This window comes from Candoia aspera, chromosome 1 (assembly GCF_035149785.1).
Source record: "Candoia aspera isolate rCanAsp1 chromosome 1, rCanAsp1.hap2, whole genome shotgun sequence".
Classification (NCBI taxonomy): domain Eukaryota; kingdom Metazoa; phylum Chordata; class Lepidosauria; order Squamata; family Boidae; genus Candoia; species Candoia aspera.
This window is the reverse complement of record NC_086153.1, coordinates 228618011-228640443: the sequence shown is the minus strand read 5'-3', so window position 1 is coordinate 228640443 and position 22433 is coordinate 228618011. Positions and strand designations below refer to the sequence as shown.

General features: G+C 39.9%; 3 protein-coding genes across 4 annotated transcripts in view; 2 read left to right on the top strand and 1 right to left on the bottom strand.

Annotated features, from left to right (window-relative positions):
• PLEKHG3 (pleckstrin homology and RhoGEF domain containing G3) overlaps positions 1–10019 on the bottom strand; it is a 67534-nt gene extending 57515 nt beyond the window's left edge. The window contains exon 1 of the mRNA XM_063288987.1: positions 9891–10019. The gene's annotated coding sequence lies outside the window, so the exon portion shown is untranslated. The remainder of the gene's footprint in view (positions 1–9890) is intronic.
• Positions 1–22433, top strand: part of SPTB (spectrin beta, erythrocytic) — a 225100-nt gene that overhangs the window by 181228 nt on the left and 21439 nt on the right. The window lies entirely within an intron of this gene.
• NUP160 (nucleoporin 160) overlaps positions 13216–22433 on the top strand; it is a 38070-nt gene continuing 28852 nt past the window's right edge. The window contains exons 1-5 of one of the 2 annotated variants that reach the window (XM_063288990.1): positions 16040–16154; positions 16286–16394; positions 19244–19454; positions 20548–20770; positions 21771–21855. In XM_063288990.1, the coding sequence (XP_063145060.1) occupies positions 16052–16154; positions 16286–16394; positions 19244–19454; positions 20548–20770; positions 21771–21855 (731 nt within the window). In that variant the 5' untranslated portion in view covers positions 16040–16051. Of the gene's footprint in view, positions 15027–16039; positions 16155–16285; positions 16395–19243; positions 19455–20547; positions 20771–21770; positions 21856–22433 lie in introns of those variants that run through there. The other variant, XM_063288989.1, reaches the window with a different exon arrangement.

Sequence of the window (22433 nt, the reverse complement as noted above, 5' to 3'; positions counted from 1 at the left end):
TTCAGCAGACACACTGCTTGGTTCCCAGAAAGTTACTCAATTTTTCCCTCCCTAACTGTGCACAATTCCATACACACATTCTTTCCTTTAAGTTTGCATCTAAATATATCAGGAAAGGATGCTTTGCTTTTTTTCATTCCAGTTGCTCTTTTATTTCTAGGCAGTCAAAATCTGCAGATTTCAGTCTCTCTCTCACTTTGGAAACAACTAGCTAGATTAGATTTCATTTTATCCTAACAGCAGTTCTCAACCTTTGATTATCACATGTACACTCCTGACTGTCCTAGGGAGTTCAATGCTGAATTCTTGGGGGAAGATCCCTAACATGAGGGGTGGTGATCCTTTTGTGGATTACTTGATCAATGAGACCATGGTTGGTGGTTTTGTTTTTTTCCCCCTGGACATTTCTTTTTGTAGTGCATGGACTGTATTATTTTAAATTTCACCCATTGTATGCCACCCAGAGTTGCAGTGGAATAGAGCAGCTGATAAATTGAATAAAATAAACCATGTGAGGTAGATTCAGCTGAAAGAGAGAGATGCAAGCGTCACCCTGTGGCTGTGCAAGGACTTAAGCCTGGATCTTTCCAGTCCAGCACCATATAATTCTATGACACCTATCAGGACCCTATCAGGACCCAGCGAACCTGATCACAAGTAGCAACAGGAGGTAATAGATTCCTGTTTTTCCTATTTTCCCAACTTCTGCAGATTGTGATGCAATAGAGACTGTGCTCTCATTACACCAAAGTCAAACCAATTACAGAATGAAAATCCTATTTGTTTTCTTCAAATGCTGCCAAAGCCAGAGTGATTTCTCTATGCTGAAGTTGTAATTTCATTTCTGCATCCACTTGAATGTAGAAGAATTTAAAATATTGAAAAAGTATGTTTTCCGTTGCTAATTTCTCATCTAGCCCATTCAAAATAAATTGCACTGTTTTCCTTTCCAGAATTTCTAGCTGTCTTTCTAGCAGATTTCTAAAAGCAAATCAGCAGAAGACCCAACGCCTTCAGTTTATACTCCACACATCCTGAGGATGGCAAGAAGGGCAGAGGCTGGATTTCTCTATTTTCTCTAGAAATAGCCATTTACTGCCCCAAGACTACATGTATATCAAATTACAGCTTGTATTTGATTAATATGAAATGGGAACTCTGTTTATGCCAACCTTGAAAAGAACAGTTTTCATTCGAGTCAAACATATGTTACCTGGATGTGTACAGGAGAAATTTATTAAAGCATTAATTACCTTGCATTAATTACCTAGCAAAGTTTTTTTCCCCACCAAATCAAAGAGAAAATCCTGCAAAATCAAAATTAGAAGAAGCTAACAATCCTAAAACATAAGCCTAACTATCTGAAGTCCACCTTTCTTGTTACTAATCTGGGCATTCAAATCTGCACAAAAGGTCCTTTAAAAGATATTGCTGCTTGTGAGACTATGTTTTAAGAAAAGGATTCCTCCAAATGTGGAATGCAGTCCCCCCTTGGAATAACCATTAGTCCCAGTGCGTATTTGCATCTTTTTGATCTGGCCTTTAAATGGCTCTCATTTAATTTAATATTTTTTTAACGTTTCCAAGTGATTTCATTGCTGGTTTCTATTATGTTATTGCTATATCCATTGAACAAAGCCTTGCCTTGTGAGGGGCAGACAGAAGGTGGTATAGAAACACACTATTAAAAAAAATAAAGCTGAGCCCCAGCTAAAAAGGATTGTCCACCCATAAAGCACTTATCCTATGCAATTCAGAAGAACACAGAGCCATAACTGAAGTCAAGAACTATCTCAAAAGCCACCTGTAGAACAAAGAACCTTTGCAGTAGAAACCAATCCATAAACTTCTGATAAACACAGAACAAACTATTCTAACAAGTTTACTGCCCACTCAACCAGCTACATCAACGTCACCATATCTAATGTTCATTGTACAGTATTCTTCTTATATACTCAAACAGTTCACCACTCAGATGGCAAAGCTGGTACAGAAACTGCTAGTATCTTTGGTAATCACCAGGTTGTTTCTAGTGCAGCATTAACAACTCTAAAAGAAATAAAATATGGATAAAATACTGTATGATGTTCTTTGCTTTTTAGTGAAAAATCACAACATGCTAGAAAATGTGGGGGGGAGGGGGAGTTAGACATTTGAAATCCAAAATATATGTTAAATAAATTGAACTTTTCAGTAGAAAGATTAATATATCTATCTTATTTCATTTGATCTTAAACAGAGTCATTTTTAAAAGTTGGTTTGACTGACATGGAAAGACATCTTTGAAGGATATCAGCTGAGCAGAGAATCTTTGAAGTACCTGTTTCTTCAACAAGATAAAATTACAGAAATATACAATCTGTTCTAACAGGTAGAAAAGTTTTAAACTTTGTACTAAGAGGCATTGTAACATGCATCTTGATTCACTAATATACATGATTTTATTTTAAACACACCTTGTTCCTCTTGAGCATTTGTACACACCATGATTAGAATTACTAATCTACAAGGAACATATGAGAATTCCTGCCTTAAAGCAAAAAGAGAAATTAAAAAACAAACACATCCCACCTAACTTGGTTTTCCCCACTTAGTTCCTCCCAAAAATGTTGGATCACAATGGTTGGAATTATCATCCTAAACCTCTAGAAGCCCCTTGGTTGGAGAAAGCTGGTCTATCTATAATCCCAAACACAATGTAACTTTTTTTTTTTTGGCAGAGACTGAAGAGAAGGAAATGACTTCAAATTGCAAAAGCACAAAAATCCCTAATCGTGAAAATGTAATTTAATCTACAGAAATTAACCTGAAAGATAATTAAGTCAAAGATATAACCAACAGACAAGTTTGATCCAGATTATTAAAAGGGATTTCTCCCAACACTTAAAAAAAGTGCACTTCAATATACTTTGCTCACTACTCTCGCCTGAAAACAACACTTTTTTAATACAGTTCCTAATAGAATTACTGCACTGAATCACATAGTGTTACAGGCTGCATAAGAGGGTTGTGCACGTAAACGAGTACAGGAGTCTTCAGTGCGTAACTTCCAATTTACCCATTCCAAAATGTAATGATAAGGTAATTGTCATGAACCCTCTCAGAGATGCTCTCCATGAAGAAACATAAATACTCACTGAGTTTTATAGTAGAAAGACTGAAAGTTCTCTTTCCCAACCTAGGGTCTGTAAACTCCAGCATCCATAACTCCAAGAGCAAAGGCTAGGCTGGAGAAGACTGATCCCACACTAGGATTAAAACAAGCAATTTCCAACCATTCATGACCAAGACAAGCCTGCCAGTCCTGATCTTCATAAAGAGTACCTGAGCTGGGTTTGCAAAGTGCTCTTGAGAGACCCATAAACAAGTAAATTCAGAATATTTCAATAATTCAACGCACTTCTATTCTTCTCATTCCCAGTCAAACCAGCCTGCAGCGATTCATAAAATAAATCGTAAAACAGCAATAATAAAATCACAAATACTTTCCAAAAATTTGGCATGCATTATAATAATTAAAGCCTCCATAAATTATAAACCCAGACAATGGAAATCGATAGTTCCAATCGTAAAATATTAACATATTCCTCAAGGATGGGGAAAGGTTAGGATATAAAAACTAAAGTTTAACTTAATGATCAGAGTTTCCAATTCACAACATACAGGAGAAAATGTGCCATTAGGTAAGCAAAAAGCAGGCTGTTGATGCTCACACTACATAGATTTAAATCCAGATCCAACTTGGACTGTGAATGATTGAACACACTACGTATCCTGGTACAGCTGCCAGGGAAAATAAGTCATAATCCACAATTACAACCATTCGTTCTATATAACTGAACATGTAGCTTATAAAATCTGATATAGCTCCATAATTAAAAGTAGATGTTGGAAAGCTCACTTTCATTCCTTCCGGTTCTTGTTCGGAACAAACTGTAACTCTGAGGTCTCCATTATATCTTATGAGCTAAGTGAACAGATATCAGTTAGAATTTCCAGATATGGGCTACAAAAATCTAGATGGCCACTAAACACCAGGAAAGAGATACAGAAAATTGCATTTGCTGCTTTCTTAAGATCATCTGGATTTTTGCAACCCAAAACTAGAAACCCTAATGGATGTGCATCACAGATGCCTCTGTATAGCAGTGTTGTAGTAGAAGCATGCTCACGCTTGCAGACTGGTAATGCTCACTGGGTGTGACTGTAGATTCAATGAGGCTTGTCTGCCAGGCAATTTTAAATGGCACAGCTGGTATTTTTGTGAGGCAGCTGCTTTCCAAAGCAAAATGAGCTCATCAGGAGTCACCCAATGAATCTGCAAAGAAGAGATTCCCAGAGCCCTTTCACACTGAAGGCCCACCTGCAGAGGACTAAAACAAGCAACAGTTGGGCCAGACAGCTAACAAACTGGTCACTACAACCCTAAGAAAATAAAGACCTGAACCCCCTACCCAGTGCTGGCTGGGTGAGGCCATCATGTGGTTTTCTTTGTTTTGCCTTACAGTGCTGTGGGAATCTAACCACTATGGTTTGTAAGGCGTTGATTACAGCCTGAGGGTCACTGTAAATCATTGGGTCTTATTCAATAAACCTTGCCTAAAGCAAACTGTGTGAAGTCTGCCATTGTGTTATTTTGCTTCTCCTAGTGAAGGCACACCAAGGATTTTCTGACCTCAGATTATCCCTCTCCTCCTTGAAGGGTCCAACGCCATCCTCAGGCTCTGTGTATATTACAAACCTGTGTGACAGATAGAACAAGAAGCCAAGGTTCATAAACTTTGCCCTTCTCTACAAATATGATTGCTACAGCACACTGAATTGTTCAGCATACTGTCCAAATGGGGACTCCCGATTTGTTGCTTTAAGGCAAGCCAAGATTCCTTAAACCAAGAACTGCAATTTGTGATCCTGGCTTAGGGTGCAACAAACTATGGTTCAGACAACTAATTTGTTTAGCAATCACATTAACAAAAAAGGAGCAATGTGGGAGTAAATGGACTATGAAAACATCCTGCGAATATGGGCCCTGGGATCTTAGAAAAATGTCCATATGCACAGGGCAACTGTAGTTCACTTTTTAATAAAATCCTTTAGTGTGAAAAGGTGCTACCAGACTCCTGATTTTTGGTCGCCATAGACTAACATGGCCTTCCCTCTACGATATGTGCCTGGGGGGGGGGAGTGCTTGTGTTTAAAGGCAAGCCTATTTCTAACCTGCCAGTTTGCAGCAGGCTTCCATTATCAAGGATAAAATGGCTTCTGGATTGCTCATTTCCTTTTGACTATAACTTCCACCCCAGCACACCCATTTCTCTCTCCTTGCCTTTTACTACGCTGACTTTGCAAAGAAGGAAACAGTAAAAAGAAAGCAAGAGATTAAAAATAGAATAACTTAGTTGATTATGGCATCTGCTTTACGAAATGTGGTGGGGAAAGGAGGAGACTCCAAAGAACTACCTAAATTCCTGCAGCTGAAAATGCACTCCAGGCCCTTTTCTATAGCAGCTCATTCCCCCATTCCAACCCGAGCTGCTTGGTGCCCAATGAGGAGAAAAGCAGCTGAATAGAAGTGTGATGGAGCAGCACATTTTAAATTAGAATGCAGCAGAGGTCAAAGTGTTATTCCCACAGCTGTAGCAGCAAGCACCACCAGCCTGTTTGGAATTCCAGTGTCAGCTCCCCACACACACCTACTCTACAAACCGTCTGTGTTAGCGCTCTTATTTTTGCTGAGTTAACCTCCCTAAATCCAGGCCATTCCCACTGGGGATTCAGTGCAGAGAGCTTGTGCTGTGAATGCATGCTTGTACCAAGCCCAAAAACAAGTCTTTAACCCATATAAGGGAGGCGGCTTTGCTGTATTTGTACAGGCTGGACAAATGTATTGCACGAAGAGCTACACTTGTATCCTAGGAAGGGAAGACTGGCCTCTCTTGGAAAAGCAAAGACCTTTTGTGGTACTTATTTTAACATCTTGAGAAAATCACTACGCTATATTTAATAGATTTACCTTGACAAGCACATGTGGATTAACTCCGATTCCTTATCTTCTCAGGAGTCAACAGCTGGAAGGGAAATTCAGCTTGCCTATTATAGTAATCAGCTGGATTTCTGCAACAGAGGTTAGCTTTTAACATGGGCCCCTAGTTTTAATGCATACAGTCTCCAGGCAGCAACTCTTCTACAACTTAATCCCCAAAGGTTGATGCAAAGAGAAAAGATCTCAAAGTGCTTTCATATACTGAGGAAACGGGCTAGAACCAAGTTTGTCACTATTAAATGACCTGCCTTAAAATGTAAAAATAAATTCTTTGTAGCTTTACAAACACAATAACTTTTTCCCCTGGGTTTCCTACAATCAGGGATGCCTCATTCCACAATTAAGACTTGTCTTTTTTTTTAAAAAGGTGAACCTACACTATTTGAATTTTTCTTTTGCATTTTAGCCCTGTTGGGTGGTAGGACCAAGCTGACTTTGGCTGGTATTGAAAAAACCAAAGCAGGTTAACCCTAACCTGATTAATCCTTGGGTGGGGAATCACCAGAAAAGTGCAGGCTGTAGGCTAGATTGGGACAAAATGCCAGTGACCAACCAGTTCCATGCTATTGCACATGTCTGTGCAATCACTAGGGATCAAGTTCTACACTTTACTCTTACCTTACTTTGCATTTTAATACATATTTATTTTGCTCCCCATTATCTTAAAGACCAGTTTCACAAGCTTATATTCGAGAGCTTCAAAACTAGATAAAGCAAAAATAATAGTTATTATACTTTTTAATGAGATTGCTATGCCTGATGTTTTCAAAGCTGCATTTGATTTGAACTTTATTTAGCTTGTGCAGGGGAAGAAGACATCTCACAAGGACAAGGTTTCTAAAAAGGCAGCTGAGCTTAACAGTTATGTCCCCTCACCTTTCTTTGACACCAAATATAATGTTGCTTCAAATCCCACTAGCAATTAAGGCTCTCCTTTCCACTGTTGTATTCAGCATTAAGAACGAAATCCAAAGAGGTTTCAGAAAATCAGATTAATAGTGTATTTTGTTTAATTACGTAGAAATATTGCATGGCTTAGGTCTAAAGATCAGGGTCGATAATAGCTTCTCCTTAGTCACAGTACTGTGATTCATGTTACTGTTTTTCTCATTGTACAATTTGAGAATAAAATAAAAATAAAGTTAAGTGGCCAAAGGCATGCTATAACCAAGTTAATGCATCATACCAAACTGATGTCAGACCTTGCTCTACCCAGTTTAGGCAGGAAACAGATAATCCCAGAAACAAGTTCCAGAAAGCTCCAGTCAGTGATATTTATTAGCAAGGAAATAGTTTGGAAACCAACACACCCCAAAATCAAACAACCCATATTATAGTTGGTTGCATTGTATGAACCCAGCCAATGGCTAATCTATGTATTATACTAACCCATGCTTTACAGGACCATAAATGCTGAATATAATTTGATTTGCAAGCCACAGAAAGCCATAAATGGTTTACAACAAACCACAATGGTTGGGTTCACACGTTGTGCTATACGGAAGCAAAGAAATCACATTATGACTTAATATAATGTATCAACCCAGCAAATGTGTCCATAGCTCACCTGAATCTTACATCCTCTGTTTTCATCCAAACCTAAGATTCTTGCCACTGCACTTTCTAAACTAAAATAACCAATCAACATTTACAGGCTCTGCAAGTCTGTCACCAAGTAATTATAAAACATATTTCATTGATAATGTAATTAAGTAATGATGACATACTTATTCAAGAACACTCAAGTGAAAGCCCTGAGACCAAGTTCTGCACTCTCTCAGCAAAGTAGGGTGCGGCCAACCACAAGGACATAAGCTTGGCAGTACCTACCTGACCTCGGCTGATCTCAGAAACTAAACAGGGTCAAGTCAGGTCCGGTCTCTACTTAGCCAGGATAGAAAATCCCTGGTTTGCAAAGTAGCCTGGGAAGCTACCTCCCCCCCACCCCCGAAAAGCCAAGGGAAATAATTTCCATATTTCTGCCAAGAAAACTACATGGGCATGTCTGTGAAGCCACCACTTAACCCAAAAGAGATTTATTAACTTTTAAAAATAATTTAATTCAGTATTGTTTAGTTTGCAAGCCTTTGATTACAAGCAGAAATTACTACCATGTCCCTGCATTTATACTCATCATTTTCAATTTGTTCCACACAATTCTTTTACTTAAAATAGCATTTAAGTGAGGAAAGCAACATTTACTGGACTGATTACATTTAATAAAGAATTCTGTATAACACAAGAATGTACATCTATGCTCTAACAGAAGATTTTGATTTGGTTTATACATGTTAAGCCATGGTTTAATCATTTGCTAAATAAAGCTGCAACTGTCTGGGTTCACAATCATGCTAAGCTATAACTTTGGTTTATAAACCCCAACCACTGGATTCACAGGACATGCTGAGCCCCACATATGTTATACCTTAACTTGAAGTGCAAATCCATCTCTTCCCTACTTGCATGTCCTTAAAATAAATTCTTGCATTGAAAGGTGCTTTTAAACAGAAGCAACCCAGACTGGTTGATTCACAATAGGAACTGGTTTCCAGGCAGGCAAGAGGGGATTTCAGGGCCACTGGTCAGGGTGTTTCATAGCAGGGATTGCAAGCACATGTCTACACTGATCTGACATAACAACATTCCTGAACAGCAGGAGACAGAGAGCTATAATTTTCAGTTCTAAGCACCCCCTCCTTCACTAGCCAAACACAATCATTCCCTCCCTCCATGGTTCTTTACATTATCTTCAGGTTAACAAACTATCATTAAGTTTCCCCTGGAGCCCAAACTTCAACCGCCTCTAGTTATTTCCTCTTGTATGAAACAGCCGCTGCTACCGTTACTACACAGAATTAGTTCAGGTTAATTGATCTACAACACGGTTCCTATGCTCCTGATCACTAGGAAACCCTGCCTTCAGATGTATGGAGATACTGGGAATTCTGGGAGTTGTGGTCCCAACTCAATCCGGAGGAAACCAAGTTGGGAACGGGGTGGGGGAGCGGGTTTGAAAGAATCCAGCCAGAAATCCTATAGCAACTTTCAAGGGAGAAAATCCTTCTAAATTCAACAGCATTAAGGCTTGTCCATTATGGAAAGTCTAGGAAGCATTAAAGAAACAAAAAAAAACCTCGCGGCATCTTACGAACAGATCTGCCAGGGCAGAGATGCTTTTCCCGCAGACCACAGTCCATGCCTCAGATACGCGAAGTGATATGTTCGATTGCATTTAAAGCTCCCACGCTTCTTTTCGGCAGCGCCTTAAATCAAAGCTATGGATAGACAAACGTTCCCTAACTAGAAATCAGGAAATTCAATACTTTTACGTGCTTTTGGTAAAGTTCCCCAGCTCAGTGCGGATGTGGGAGCAACAGCTGTCCAAAGAATTCCGGACGCGCGGAAAGTAACTTTGATTTCGACACGGTGCACCAAATCCAACAGAGGAAAAAAAAAATAGGTTCACGCCTCCCCTAACGGGTCATCAAGCGCACGGAGAGGTAACAGCGCTAGGCGATTTCCGCGTGGGCTGGCAAAGGTCCTACGGAGACAAGCGATTTTGAATAATCCCTGGACAAGGCGGTGCCCCGGCTGCAAGGACACAGGGAAACACCTGCCCATGGACGAATGCGTCCACTCGGGGATGCAGCGATGCTAAAAGAAAGGGGCGGCGGGAAGAAAGATGGAAGAAAATCCGCTCCATCGTAATAAAGAGCCTGCACGGACGCTCCTAATCCGGCTGCGGTGCAGTTAAGAGGGAGCGGGGAAACTTTGGCGGATCGAATCCGGATACAGCCGCAAAAGGGGCGGCTCCCCCGAATTCCTTTTGCAGAGAGGAAAAACTCACCCGATTTCCCAAAACGTGGCTGCAGCCGGCGACCAGGTCAAAGCCCTCCTCCAGATCACGCGCCGAAAGCCGAGGCTGAAGTTAGACCGAGCCGCCAGGCAGGAAGCGCTCTCGACCGAAGATCGCTAGCAGGGAAGAGAGGAAGGGGGAAAAGGAGCAGGCGGGTCACCAACGCTCCGGGGAGGTGGAGACTCCGGGCCGCGAGGAGGGGCCGCGAGAGGGGCCAGCGAAGCAACTCCTGCCGGCGGGACAATTATTAACCCAGAGCTACCTGAGCTGCTGCGCGAAGTTCCTCACCTTCGCGTCAGAGTAGTTGGGGCGGGGCGCTCCCTCGCCGTAGCTCGAGGCCATACCGTCGCACCGCCCCGAAACTCTTCCTTCCCCTCGCGACTCCAGAAGAACAGTGAGAGCAGGAGCTTCATCACCTGCTGGAGATGCGATTTGCCAGCGACACACAGCATGAGTCAGGGAGGTCATGTTTTGTGTTTCTTTTCCGCACCGGCGTGATGAGAATACTGGAAGTAGAACTCATGATGGCTTACTTCATTCTACGGTAATGACGTTTTTATCCGTTTTGCCTTCACTTCTCTGTTTGATGTAGTGGTTAGAGACCATGAGTTCTAGTCCCAGCTTAGTCACGAAGCCAGCTGGGTGACCTTGGGCCAGTCACTCCCTCTCAGCCCTAGAAAGGAGGCAATGGCAAACCACTTCTGAAAAACCTGCCAAGAAAACTGCAAGGACTTGTCCAGGCAGTCTCTGAGAATCGGACACATTGAATGGATTAAAAAAAAAACCTGATACAAGTGGAGAAGCTACAAACTCCAGGTTAGGACTCAGTATAGGCTGAGCTCAATAATATATCATCACCATTTTCATCCCTCTCCTCTTCCTGTTCTTGTCCTAAGTTCTACATTGGACAAGTGGCAGTTTTGACTGTACCAGCCTATTAGCAGAGAGGAGACCAATGTCTGTCATGCTCTTATGTTCTTAAGTGCAAAAAGGCTTCCTAGCAGAGGATTACCACCCTCTTCTGAAGTAAGAGATCACAAGAGATCATCACCACGATGAACAGTGCAGGATTCTAAACGTTACTAAAATTCTTCCCAGTTGCTGTACATACAAAGTAAAAAGCTGCACATATCTGCCTATAATGGATATAATGGTTCTGTGAATATTTTTCAGCAATACCATGCCAGAATTTTGTATTAACTCCTCACATGAATATCTTGGTCTTAAGTGAAATTGCCTGTTACAGGTGAAACTAACATTTTCATGATAATGGGATAACATATTTTGTACGATAATTGAACAGTATTTCAGAACGTTTCATGAAAAGGTTTCGTTTCTCCAATGAATGCAAGTCTCAAAAGTTAACAGTAAGTGGTCAGAGGTTCTTGAACATGTCACAGAAAAAATCATGTCTTGTCACAAAATTGAGATGAATCTCTGTCCATTTGTTGTAAATGTGAAGAGCTCAATGAAGTGGCGAAATTTGGACTCCATTCAATAGACTAACATTTTGATCCAATTGCTTGAGCAAAAAGGGTCATTACGCCAAGTGGCATCCCATTGTAAAATGTTTCCATTTTATGGCACACCCACTCAACATTATATGCACACTCAGGTCAAGCAGTGGGCATGGCCAATATTCCCAGTCCTTTGGAGGAGGAGTAAGGTCAGGATGGGGGGTTAAGAGATAAATAGCCTCCCACTCCAAATTGGGCCTTTTTTTCCCATTTGGGGATACTGCATTCTGCAACAAAATGGGTGCCTTAAGATTAAGGCACTTGTGCCATGCTTTAAACCCCACTACAAAGAAACCACAGAAGCCAAATACTTCAGCTGCACCTGTTCCGATAACATTATATTACCAGATACTGTTCCTGTGGTCACTGGAGACAACATTATTTTTAAAATGCAGCCCGTGGCCACAAAAGATTGCCTCCCCTGCACTATGCCACAATGCATATGTAGTTGGGGTTTGAGTGGGAGGACCTGTATAAGCAGTGGTTTATTTGGGGGCAACAAACACATGTTTGTATAATTACTTGTTGTTTATTGTTGCTTGTTTTAGTCATGGCTTTTGATTATAGTGGAACCAACATAATGGCTTATGCCTGGCTTATTTCTGGTGTGTTTTCATACTTTGTCCAAACCCAGAATACAGAAATTATACTGCATAATGAAATAATAAAATAACACACACATACACATAAATAATATGGAGAAAATGATGCAGTTGCTAAGAGTTGACAATGACAGTATCATCATCATCATCATTTTATCCCACTTATTTTTATATGTAACTGAAGGCAGTGGACGTACCTAATACTCTTGCCTCCTATTTTGGCACATTATATATTCTCATATAGTCATCTGATTGATGTGATAAGCAAACTCTGTACCTGATTTTAATTTTGGATTTCTGATTGATGTCACATCAATCAGAATTACTCCAGTAATTGAAATAATTAAAATATTGTTTTAAAGGAGAGAAAGAGGGAGGGAGAGCGTAGACAGAGAGGAGGAACAAAATTTTAAATTACTCAATTTCTTTAATTAATCTCTTTTAAATTAAATTTTAAAATTAAAACCCTTCAAATAATGTTGATTAAAAAAGGAGGTTTGCCTGAACAGAACTATCCGAGCTCACACGAGAAGCAGAAATTAATCTAGAAAGAATGTTCCTTCCCTAAAACGTCTGAGCATTTATATCACAATTGAAAATGCTGAGTTAGGCTCTTCTGCAGAAAATCAAGACCTCTATTACTTACTACCTTTTTATTCTTGTTGCCAACTGCCATTTCTTTCACTTGTGTCTATAACTGTGTTTGGCTCCAAACTTAAAAGTATGATAAATTTCAAAAATACAACTCCTTGTCAAACCAAGGACCAACCTTGTAATAATATAGTTGTACTCCCAAACACTTAGTATATTCCCGTTAGTAGTACCTGTTTATCATAATTTGATTCAGAGCATTTTGAATTTGGTGGGTATGATTCTATGCTGGTGTGACTTAGAGATTGCAACAACTCTGAGAGTTCAAATCTAGGTTGCAAAAAAATCAGTGCTATTTCCATAACAGGAAGGGAGGAGCTAAAGCTATAGGATCATTCCTGAGACAGCTCTGCATAATAATGAACTTGCCTGAACCTGGTTGTCATGTGAGAACAAAACAATTTCATTCATCCATGCCCTCATTAAGATTTCCAATGCTTCTGTGGTAGCTTATGCTGAGGTAAATGGCTCCCCACCCTAATCCTAACTCCAAGATCCAGATGTACTCTTGTATTTTGAATTAACAGGAGATTCAGACTTCCCATTATTTGTTTTGGGGCTTTTTTTTTGTTAGTTTGTGTACCCTACGTACATTGTGTATCAATAGCCATTAGTCATTCTAGCTCAGCTTTGCAAATCTGGTGTCCTCCGATAGTTTTGAGACTGCAATTCTTCAAAATTTTCTGTCAGTGTAAGTAGTTTTTGATACCACAAATTACAAATTACATTTGTGCTCCTTTTGCAGATTTCCAGAGGCTTTTGGCTGGGTAACACTATATGATAGGGATGCAGAAGTTCTGTCATGGAAAATCTGACCTTAAAATGGCCTGTTCTATGTTGGATCACTTTTGGAACATTCGGAATGGCTCTCTCTGTAGTCAGAATGGTCAATGATGGGATGTTTTGCATACCCCTACTACAGGATTCGTGGTCAGATCCCTCACAGAACAAGAGATACCTTTAATCCATGCTTTGGATTTCTTTCCAAAGTTGCCTGATCTAAGGATAAACATTCTTCATTTCTACTTGCTCCAAAACAGGATACATGGAAGATATTAGTGTGGGGAAAATTGGCCCTAGCATTTCTACTAAACTAGAAGCCCCATTGGGAGAAGTGGAAGTTCTGATTTAGCAACCTTAAGATTTTGATGCATGAAACTGATAGTATATCATTGCATTGAAGTTTAGGACTTTTCTAATCAATGGTTTATTGTAACAGCAATAAACACAATGAAACTATGTCAGTTCTAATTGCCTGGGTTGGTCTGACCTCTTTTTGGTTAAATCACTACTGTTTTAGTTAACTTCTGGGGTATAGCTATTTCTAGGCTTTAGGCATCTTATTCTCACCTTTAATTAAAATCATGGAAGTTGAATAAGCTATACTGTAACTAGGTATCACACTAGAGATTTTACTGATAACATGTGAAAAGATTAAGACGTGCTGAAATTTAGTCTGTGGATCTCACTACATGAGTTACTGCCAGTAACAAGATGAGGACATCTCTGTGAAGGCAGAAAGAGTAGTCTAGGAGATTTTTATAGTAAAAAGGAAACTGAGAATACAGGAGGGATGACATGAAATAGACTGAGAATCATAGTTCCCCATCAGTTTGATACCAGGGTAGAAAGAATGTCTCTAAACTCCACTTGAACTGAGGCTATGCTCCCAAAGTTGACTAAGAGTTGGAAGATATCTCTTGAATACAGACTATCAGAAGAGAAAGGCTGCAAACAGATCAAACTATGGGTCACTTTTATAGTTCAATCCATCTGTTAGACCTAAAATGGAAAAATACTTAATTATTCCTGAAAAGCATATAGTCAGAGAAGGTGGTTAGGAACCAGAGGGCAAGAGAGCAGCAGTGCAAAGCCTGGCTTTGATCTTCCCAAGGATATATGACATACAAGCAGGTCTGCTCAAAGCTTGTTCCCTTGAACCATTGTGGTATCTCTGTGCCAGCACAGGGCTTGTTCTAATTCGTGCCTACGTATCCAGAAGCAGGCCTTGGCCAACCACCTGACTGGCACAATAATGCAGCTATTCTGCACAGGAAGACAGGGTGCTTTGTGTAGTAACAGCCGCCTAAGAGCGGTTCATGCAACCCTTCTGCCTGAAAAGAAGTATTGTTCAGCATGAACCACGCTTCAGCCTTTCCCCAACATCAGGGGGACAGAGCTATTCTCAGCAGCCAGAACAGCTCCTTTCAGAGTCCTCCATATCTCCATCCCACAGCAGCTGATGATGGCCTGCCTGCTTACAGTCCTGCAAGGGAAGACTTGACTGTGCAATATCCAGTGAATTCCAGTGCCCCTTGTGATATATTTAAAGTCAGGTGGATAAAAGAATCTTTCTGGTAATGGTAGATTATTTGTAGAATGCCTGAAGTTCATAGAATATGTGGGATGTAACATAGTGACCACCCAGTAGCACCTCAAACCTAACTCTGAAATTGCTCCAAAGCAAAGGAGAGGAATCATAATGCCAGGATAAAGTCTAAATCATTTAGGAACCATGTTACAGGATAACATAGCTGAAATACAGAAATTTAACACAACATGTGGAGCTTGAGAGAAAGTGTAAGCAACAGTTCAGACCTAATTTGTTATTTATTACTCTCTGAAACAAACTCCCAGAAATTTGAAGTAGAAATTTGCCACAGAGTTGTACAGGATTATTCAAATGTTGTTCTACTTTCAGTTTGGAAGAATAAAATATGTAGTCTTGCTAGACACAAACCTTGTTTCAGGCAGTGATGATTTCTTACATTGTTTTAATGTCATTTCATATTGTTTTAATGTCAGTATACTTTGTGAAAATATTTTTCTTTAAAAAAGTACAGTATTGGATTAAATAGTTCTTGGCTATAGGTCAAAAATATTGAAGTGAGTAATGCCCTCTAGGGACGTAGCCTAGGATAATCCGATACTTGAAAATCAGGCAGTTAACCGTCAACTCATCCAAGATTATTTATTTTCTATCCCGCCTTTATTATTTTTATAAATAACTCAAGGCGGCGAACATACCTAATACTCCTTCCTCCTATTTTCCCCACAACAACCCTGTGAGGTGAGTCAATGAATTGCCTTTAATTGGGCGGCAGTATTTTTCATTTCAACATTCGTTCAAAGAAATTTCATTTTTGCATATTAAATAGGTTGGACCGACTTGTAAAACAACCATCACCCTTAGCACCTAAGAAAACGTAGCTAGCAAGCGATAAGCAATGACCGACTGACGGTCCACTTCTCGTTTGCTTGGAGAGGAGAGAAATGCCTCACTCCGCGTCTCCCATGATGCATCGCGAAGGGTGCCTCCGTCCGCCGCGCGCCCTTCCTCCTATCCCGTGAGCCCTTGTGGCACCGCGCGCGGGAAGGGAAGATGGCTGCGGCTGTGGGCCTGGCCGAGCGGGGCTACTTGGAGCTCGGCGGAGCGGAGCGGAGCGCGCGGCGCGGCGTCCGCGAACTTGCGTTCAGCCTCCCAGGTGGCAAATCCCGGCGGGGGCAGAGGGTGCGGAGTTCTGCGTGGGTGTCGTTCCTGTGAGATGCATCATGCCCAGGAGCATCCATGCTGGCGCGCGGGGACTGATCCGCCTCCCTTGTCCATCTTTTGCAGGTGGTGGCGCGTCCCCCTCCGCCGTAAGGTATCCTGACAGCGCCGGTGGGTTTTGGTACCAAGAGAATGCACAGCTGGGCTCGGTGACCAGAAACCGCTTTATTCATTGGTGAGTGATCCGAGGAAGTCGACTGGTAGTTCACCTCCCGAACAGACAAGTTGTCAGCGAGCCCTGAGCTAGGAAGATGCAGACCTGGTGCACTCGGCTCGGGCTGAGTTTCCGCTTGGACGCTGACATTGTTTGGTCCCTTCGGTCCTTATTTCTGGCTTAGAAGGAATGGTGGATTGGCCAGACACAGCTGATATTTGCTTAAAATCCCCAGTGGCTGCTTAAATGCAAGTTTGTTACAAGGAGTTATCCAAAGAAACTTGACATGTTTTGGGCAGATACTACTTTCTTTGGTTCTTACCTGTTTCTCACTAAACCAAAATAAGAGATTATGAAATAGGAGATAATCAACTCACATTCATTTCATGAATGTTATGTAACTCAGCCCCCTGTTGGTGGTCCCTGAATCTGGCAGCATAACAGAAATTGAAGTTAGGAATCTAATGGTGACATAAAGCCATACATCTCATGTGTTTAGTTCCTGTGCATGTGGCATTTAATTTGCATTTTAAAATGCCAGTAGGAACATTGTAAGAAGGCCTGCTTACCGTCCCCACAATATGTAGGATGAGGAGGCATAAATCAGGTAGCAGGTCTTATCTTTTACAGTCCTAGTACATCAAAATTCCTTGCTTCTGGAGGTTCAGGTTAGCAGCCCCTTCTCTCCTGGCATTTTATAAAGCTATTAAAATGACACTTTCCCAACATAGTTTTTACCTGCATAGAATTTTCTGGTGGTCATTTGGGATTTCTGTTAATTATATGTTTTCCTTTTGGTTTGTATTCTGTATGTATGCACTCTTGTATGCTGCCTAGAGTGCAGTTTGGAGAAGTTTAAAAAAGGCTTAAATAGTTTTGAATTTATAATCTCCTTTGTACTTGTGGAGAAAAATGGGATTTTGAATAATTGATTATAAAATGAAATAACTTCCATGAAGACATTAGCAATTACTGTAATCAAGTAGTGAATGCCCCTTAGAAATCTAACTAGAAATTTTGCAGTAGAGTTGACTTTTTAAAAAAAAATCTATATGGAAATTGCTGTCATAGCCAATATTGAGCTGAATTTATTAGCATGGAAGGCATGTTTTAGGTGTTTAATGAAGCAAGCTATAACAGAAAAAAGACCCTTCCCCATCTGTCCCCTGACTTTCTTATGAGATTAGTCAATAGGTACAGAATGTAAACATTATGACAAGCTATCATCATTCTGTTTTCTCTGATCCTGTGAGATGGGAAAGAAGCAATAGCAGTTTGGAGTGAGTAGTAATTCAGTTTGCTCCCATCATCTACCCTTAGGCCATGCTAGATAAACACATTAAATGTTTCCAGGCAATCTAGACACATAGGTAATACAGCCCTTTAAATCCACATCAGCCTACCAACCCAGTTATAAGTAAACATGTATTGAGAAGAAGATTTAAATGAAATTGGAAAAGAAAAATAGCTGAAAATTATAAAAAGAAATAAGTTGTTGGTTTGGCTAGAAACTACTACGTCACTACATACTGAAGTAAGATACTTCAACCCAATAGACTTATTCAGCACTTCAATTCAAAAGTATTTCATGCATTTGGACTTCATTGATTCAGCCAGGGACTCCAGGAATATAAAGGAGCAAATAGAAATTGAACCAAAAGACATTTTGTAAGATTGTATGCTGTTCAGCTGGGACAGCTTTAGTTGACAGCTGCTTTCTGGCCAGTGGGCAACATACAACATATAAGCAGGAGAAGGGCCATCAGTGGGCAATTAATGTAATTAGCTTACTTAAGAGTAAATAGTCAAAGAGTTGGCAGCTTTCTCTATCATATGAATCTGCTTATGTGCAAAGGGATGCCAGCTGGAAAGTGAAAAAAGGAACAGTCAGCTAACTCAGAAACATAGCAGCCAGTCAGGACCAAGCACTGCCACACAAGCCAAGGGGGCTGGGGGTCAGTGAGTTGATCATATTGGTCCTGATGCAAGGAGGTTGTAAGGATTTCCTTCTGTAGCCAAATATTCTTCTTATTGGACTTAAGACACATGAGGGAGCTAGCTTGGTCAATAGAGCAATGAAATGCTTTGTTCAGAGCCAAAAAAGTGCTTCATGGTGTATGAAAGAGCTGTTTGCAGCTCCTTAAGCCAAACATATCTTTTCCTGGGTTTATACAGCAGCTGTGGAGGGCAGCCACATGATCCCAAGGGAAGTTGTAACTGTTATGTACAGGTGCCGCATGAGTCCCCCTGTGCATTCTGAAGCACCCTCAAAATCAAAGTGTTCCTCAGGTCTATTGATTAATGTCATGGCAACTCCAAATTCAATTATTGTAATATCCTGAGAGAACATTTCTACTGGCTCAAGTCCTCCTCCTCTTGTTATAGCCCATTAAATAGAGGGCATTAATTAATTAAGTCCTCCAGGAACACACAACTATACTGGGAACAATTCCACTTATAGTTTTTTATTCAGGAATACTGCCTTGCTCCACTCCTAACAAGCAGGAAGCATGTCACAGTGTATCATTGATTTATAACTGGCTTATTAAGAGGAAAACAAGACAGAGCTCCTTGTTTGCACATAAAGCTAAACAATTCATTTGGGATTGCTAGCTGCACCTACTGGCAGGAAAAGCCAAGAAGGATGACTGAACAGCATATTCCAGCTTAATGTTTGTTCCCAAATATTGTTCCCAAGTCAGAAAAAATTCTGTACAATTCTGATTTATTGTGTGTGAATACATTCTGGTTGTGATCTTGAGTTACTTACTTATCCTGAACTTTGTACAAAGTCCTACACGCACAAAATAGTGGGATTGGTTGTTTACTATCAGTGCAAAGCTGCTATATGTATTTGTTTCTTTTTGCAGGGCAACCTCAGGTGGGACATTAGAACTGGTAGAGGAATCCCTTGACATAAACCTTTTGAACAATGCTGTTCAGCTCAAATTTCAAAACTGTAATCTCTTACCGCAAGGAGTACATATCTTTGAGACCCAAAATCATGTTGTTATATTGGTTTCAACCAATCAGACAGTGCATAGATTGATGTTACCACATCCCGCTCGGATGTATAGAAGTGTAAGTAATGTGTTCTAATATCTCTATTAAAAAAAAATCTCTTCCAAGGTTATTAAGTCGGAGACAAAATTATTTTAGTTGAAGAAGTCAAAGCAAGTTACAGATTTGTTTGCCTCTGTTCTTACCCTGCATGTCACTTCACCGTTATAGTATTTCATATTAACTCCTGCTACATCCAAACAGTGGTGCTTATTTGAAGAATCATATAAATTAAGCCCATTTTTTTGTTGGGTGGAGTGTATTTTATATGTAATAAAATTATTTACATATCTTCATACTGAAAGATATTCTGGTGATAAATCTGAACGGACTAGAATATGCTAGATAAAATGTTATGATGGTGAGGAAGCCCATTAATTAGTGAGAGAGCATGTACTTGGTGTATGTCAAACTCCAATTTCAGTCCCTGGTCTTTTCTGTCAGATCTTGGGATCAGATAATTTTGATAATTTCTCCTGAGATTTTAGAGAGCTAGTGACTGGATTTGCACAAAGTGATAACTACCCATAGTTAGGTATAGTATGTGAAAACCCATATCATGGCTTAAATTGTGATTTAGGAGGCATGCCTTAACTACAGTTTGTACATTTGTTTTATTGTAATGTTACTTAACCCATCTATAGCTATATGAATGGTCTGAATCTGGGCAGGGAAGTTAATATGTGATATTCTGTAATTTCAAGCCCTCATGTAGAAACAAGAATATCCCCCAAATATAAAAGGACACTTTTATTAAGAGAAAAAAACATAAGCAGTGTCAGTGGACTAGGTGCCACAAAGGCTGGTGAGATACCAAGAGGAGTAGAACAAGAACTGACAAAATGTTTCAGGTGGTTTTCTGGGAAAAGGTTGCTGAATAAGCTTCTCAACATGACGTTGCTTAGCATGTCCTAGAGGGACACTTGCTGTCAGCATAATGGGCTAGATATTATGAGAAAATGCTTTATCTGATCTTTTCCTTGTTTCAAGTTTTCAGGTATTTTTCAATCATACTTTACACAGATAGATGAATAGAAAAGTCATTTTACTATTTTTCTTCTTTGGTTTTATATTTACTTGTTGATAATTTTACCCCTGGTCTTTTTTTAAATAGGAGCTGATAACAGAAAGTCAAATGCAGTCTGTTTTCACAGATATTGGAAAATTCCATTTTAGAGATCCATTGAACTACTGTGTGATCCCCACAGTTCCGGGGCTGTCACCTAACTCCACTGCTTCAGCAGCTTGGCTTACCAGTGATGGAGGATCTCTCTTTGCTCTGCCATCTGCTTCGGGTGGGATTTTTGTCCTTAACCTACCACCTTATGATGCTCATGGTAAGTGTATAAGATTGTAAAAAGGCAGGAGATTCAGAGGATACCAGCTATGCCAGAAAAAGGGCATCTTTTGGGATGTTGCAGTTGGCTGTGCTCCCTGTAGCAGTTCATTTGCTGTCCTGCTCAGCATCATAAATATGATATAGACAGTTTATTTCGTAAGTTATATTGCTCTCAGAAATTTAACTTTGTAGTGATCCTTACAGTTCTAACGCATAGACGACAGGACGGGGTTCTCAGTTCAACAGGACTAGGTTTTAAGAAGTGGTGTTGTAGCAAAGCAGTTCAGTTCAGAGAGGTAGAAGCATTCTGTTTGGAACTAATGCAGACTCTACTTTGCAGATATAATTTCCTAAATGCCACCTTCATTCTCTTCGGACTTTTTTCCCTGGTAGTCTTTTCTTTTAAATAGGAACTGTTTCAAGTGCAAAGCTCAGCAAAATGCCCTATTTTGAGCTTGAAACAGCTGTTCCGAAACACTCTCTTTTGAGCTTGACGGTCTTTCCAAATGCCCAGAATACTGTGTTTTGTATCCAAAACAATTTTGTTCTTGAAAATGGAATGTTTCATGAAGTTTTGCGATTGAAACAGTTCAAAGTACAACATTGCAGTTAATGCTGCTTCTAAATTAGAACTGGATTTGTGTGTGTGTATAGTATGATGAGTACATGACAAGAGAAAAGGCAAATATATATGCATATATTAAATATATTAAATCATAACTAATCCAGTTAATCATCTGCCAATTTAACTGGATTAGTTATGATTTTTTTCTTCATTTTAAGAAATAAAGAATGACCTTGTTTTTGCTTAGACCACCAACAGAATCTTATCTTATAAGTTCTAATTATCCACTATTAATAAATCAACTAGGTAATAAATTTGTTTTAAATATCTTTTTATAGAATTCCCCAAAAAGTATCTATCTGGTTTGATTGCACCTTTACCATGTTTGCCCGATTTAAACAAATTGCTCAAAATTATTTTCTTCTTTTTTTAGAGATGCCTTCAACTTCATTGGTGGAGTTGAAACAGAGTTCGGTCATGCAGCGCTTGCTTACAGGTTGGATGCCAACTGCCATCAGGCTAGTATTATGGCAATAAGCAGTTAAGGTGTATAATTAGAGCTTAATTAGAACTCTGAAAGCCTACACAGCAACAAATAGAATAACTGGAATTGGCTTTGGGATGAATGAACCTGGGTCTGGAGAGGGAAAGAATGGCAGAGAACTGAGGAAAAGTTGAAGAAACAAAGCAGAAGGAGAGATAATGAAGGTACCCAGTTGTGCAGAAAAAGGGTACCTCTCCCCTTTTGTAATTAGCTCTGTTCTCAAGAGCAGTTGATTTCTTGTGCTCAAGACAGGTTTCCAAAAACAGAAAGAACGGTGATGGCTGTCTTTGCCTAACTTACAAGAAAGAGGAGTTGTGAGAATAATATTAGGCTGTATTGAAAAATGTGGCATGAAATTGTGATAGGTTCCTGCTTGATTATTTTGGTGTTTAACCTTCTACAGTTTGCTCACTTGCCCTTGATGATTACTTTGAAGTTTTATCATGTATGGGAAGTTATAATATTCTTGCTCCTGAAAGGAGAATTGCTGCAAAGAAAAAGCAGGTGCTTTACTTACAAACAATGCTGCTTCACCTAGGCTCAACTAAAAAT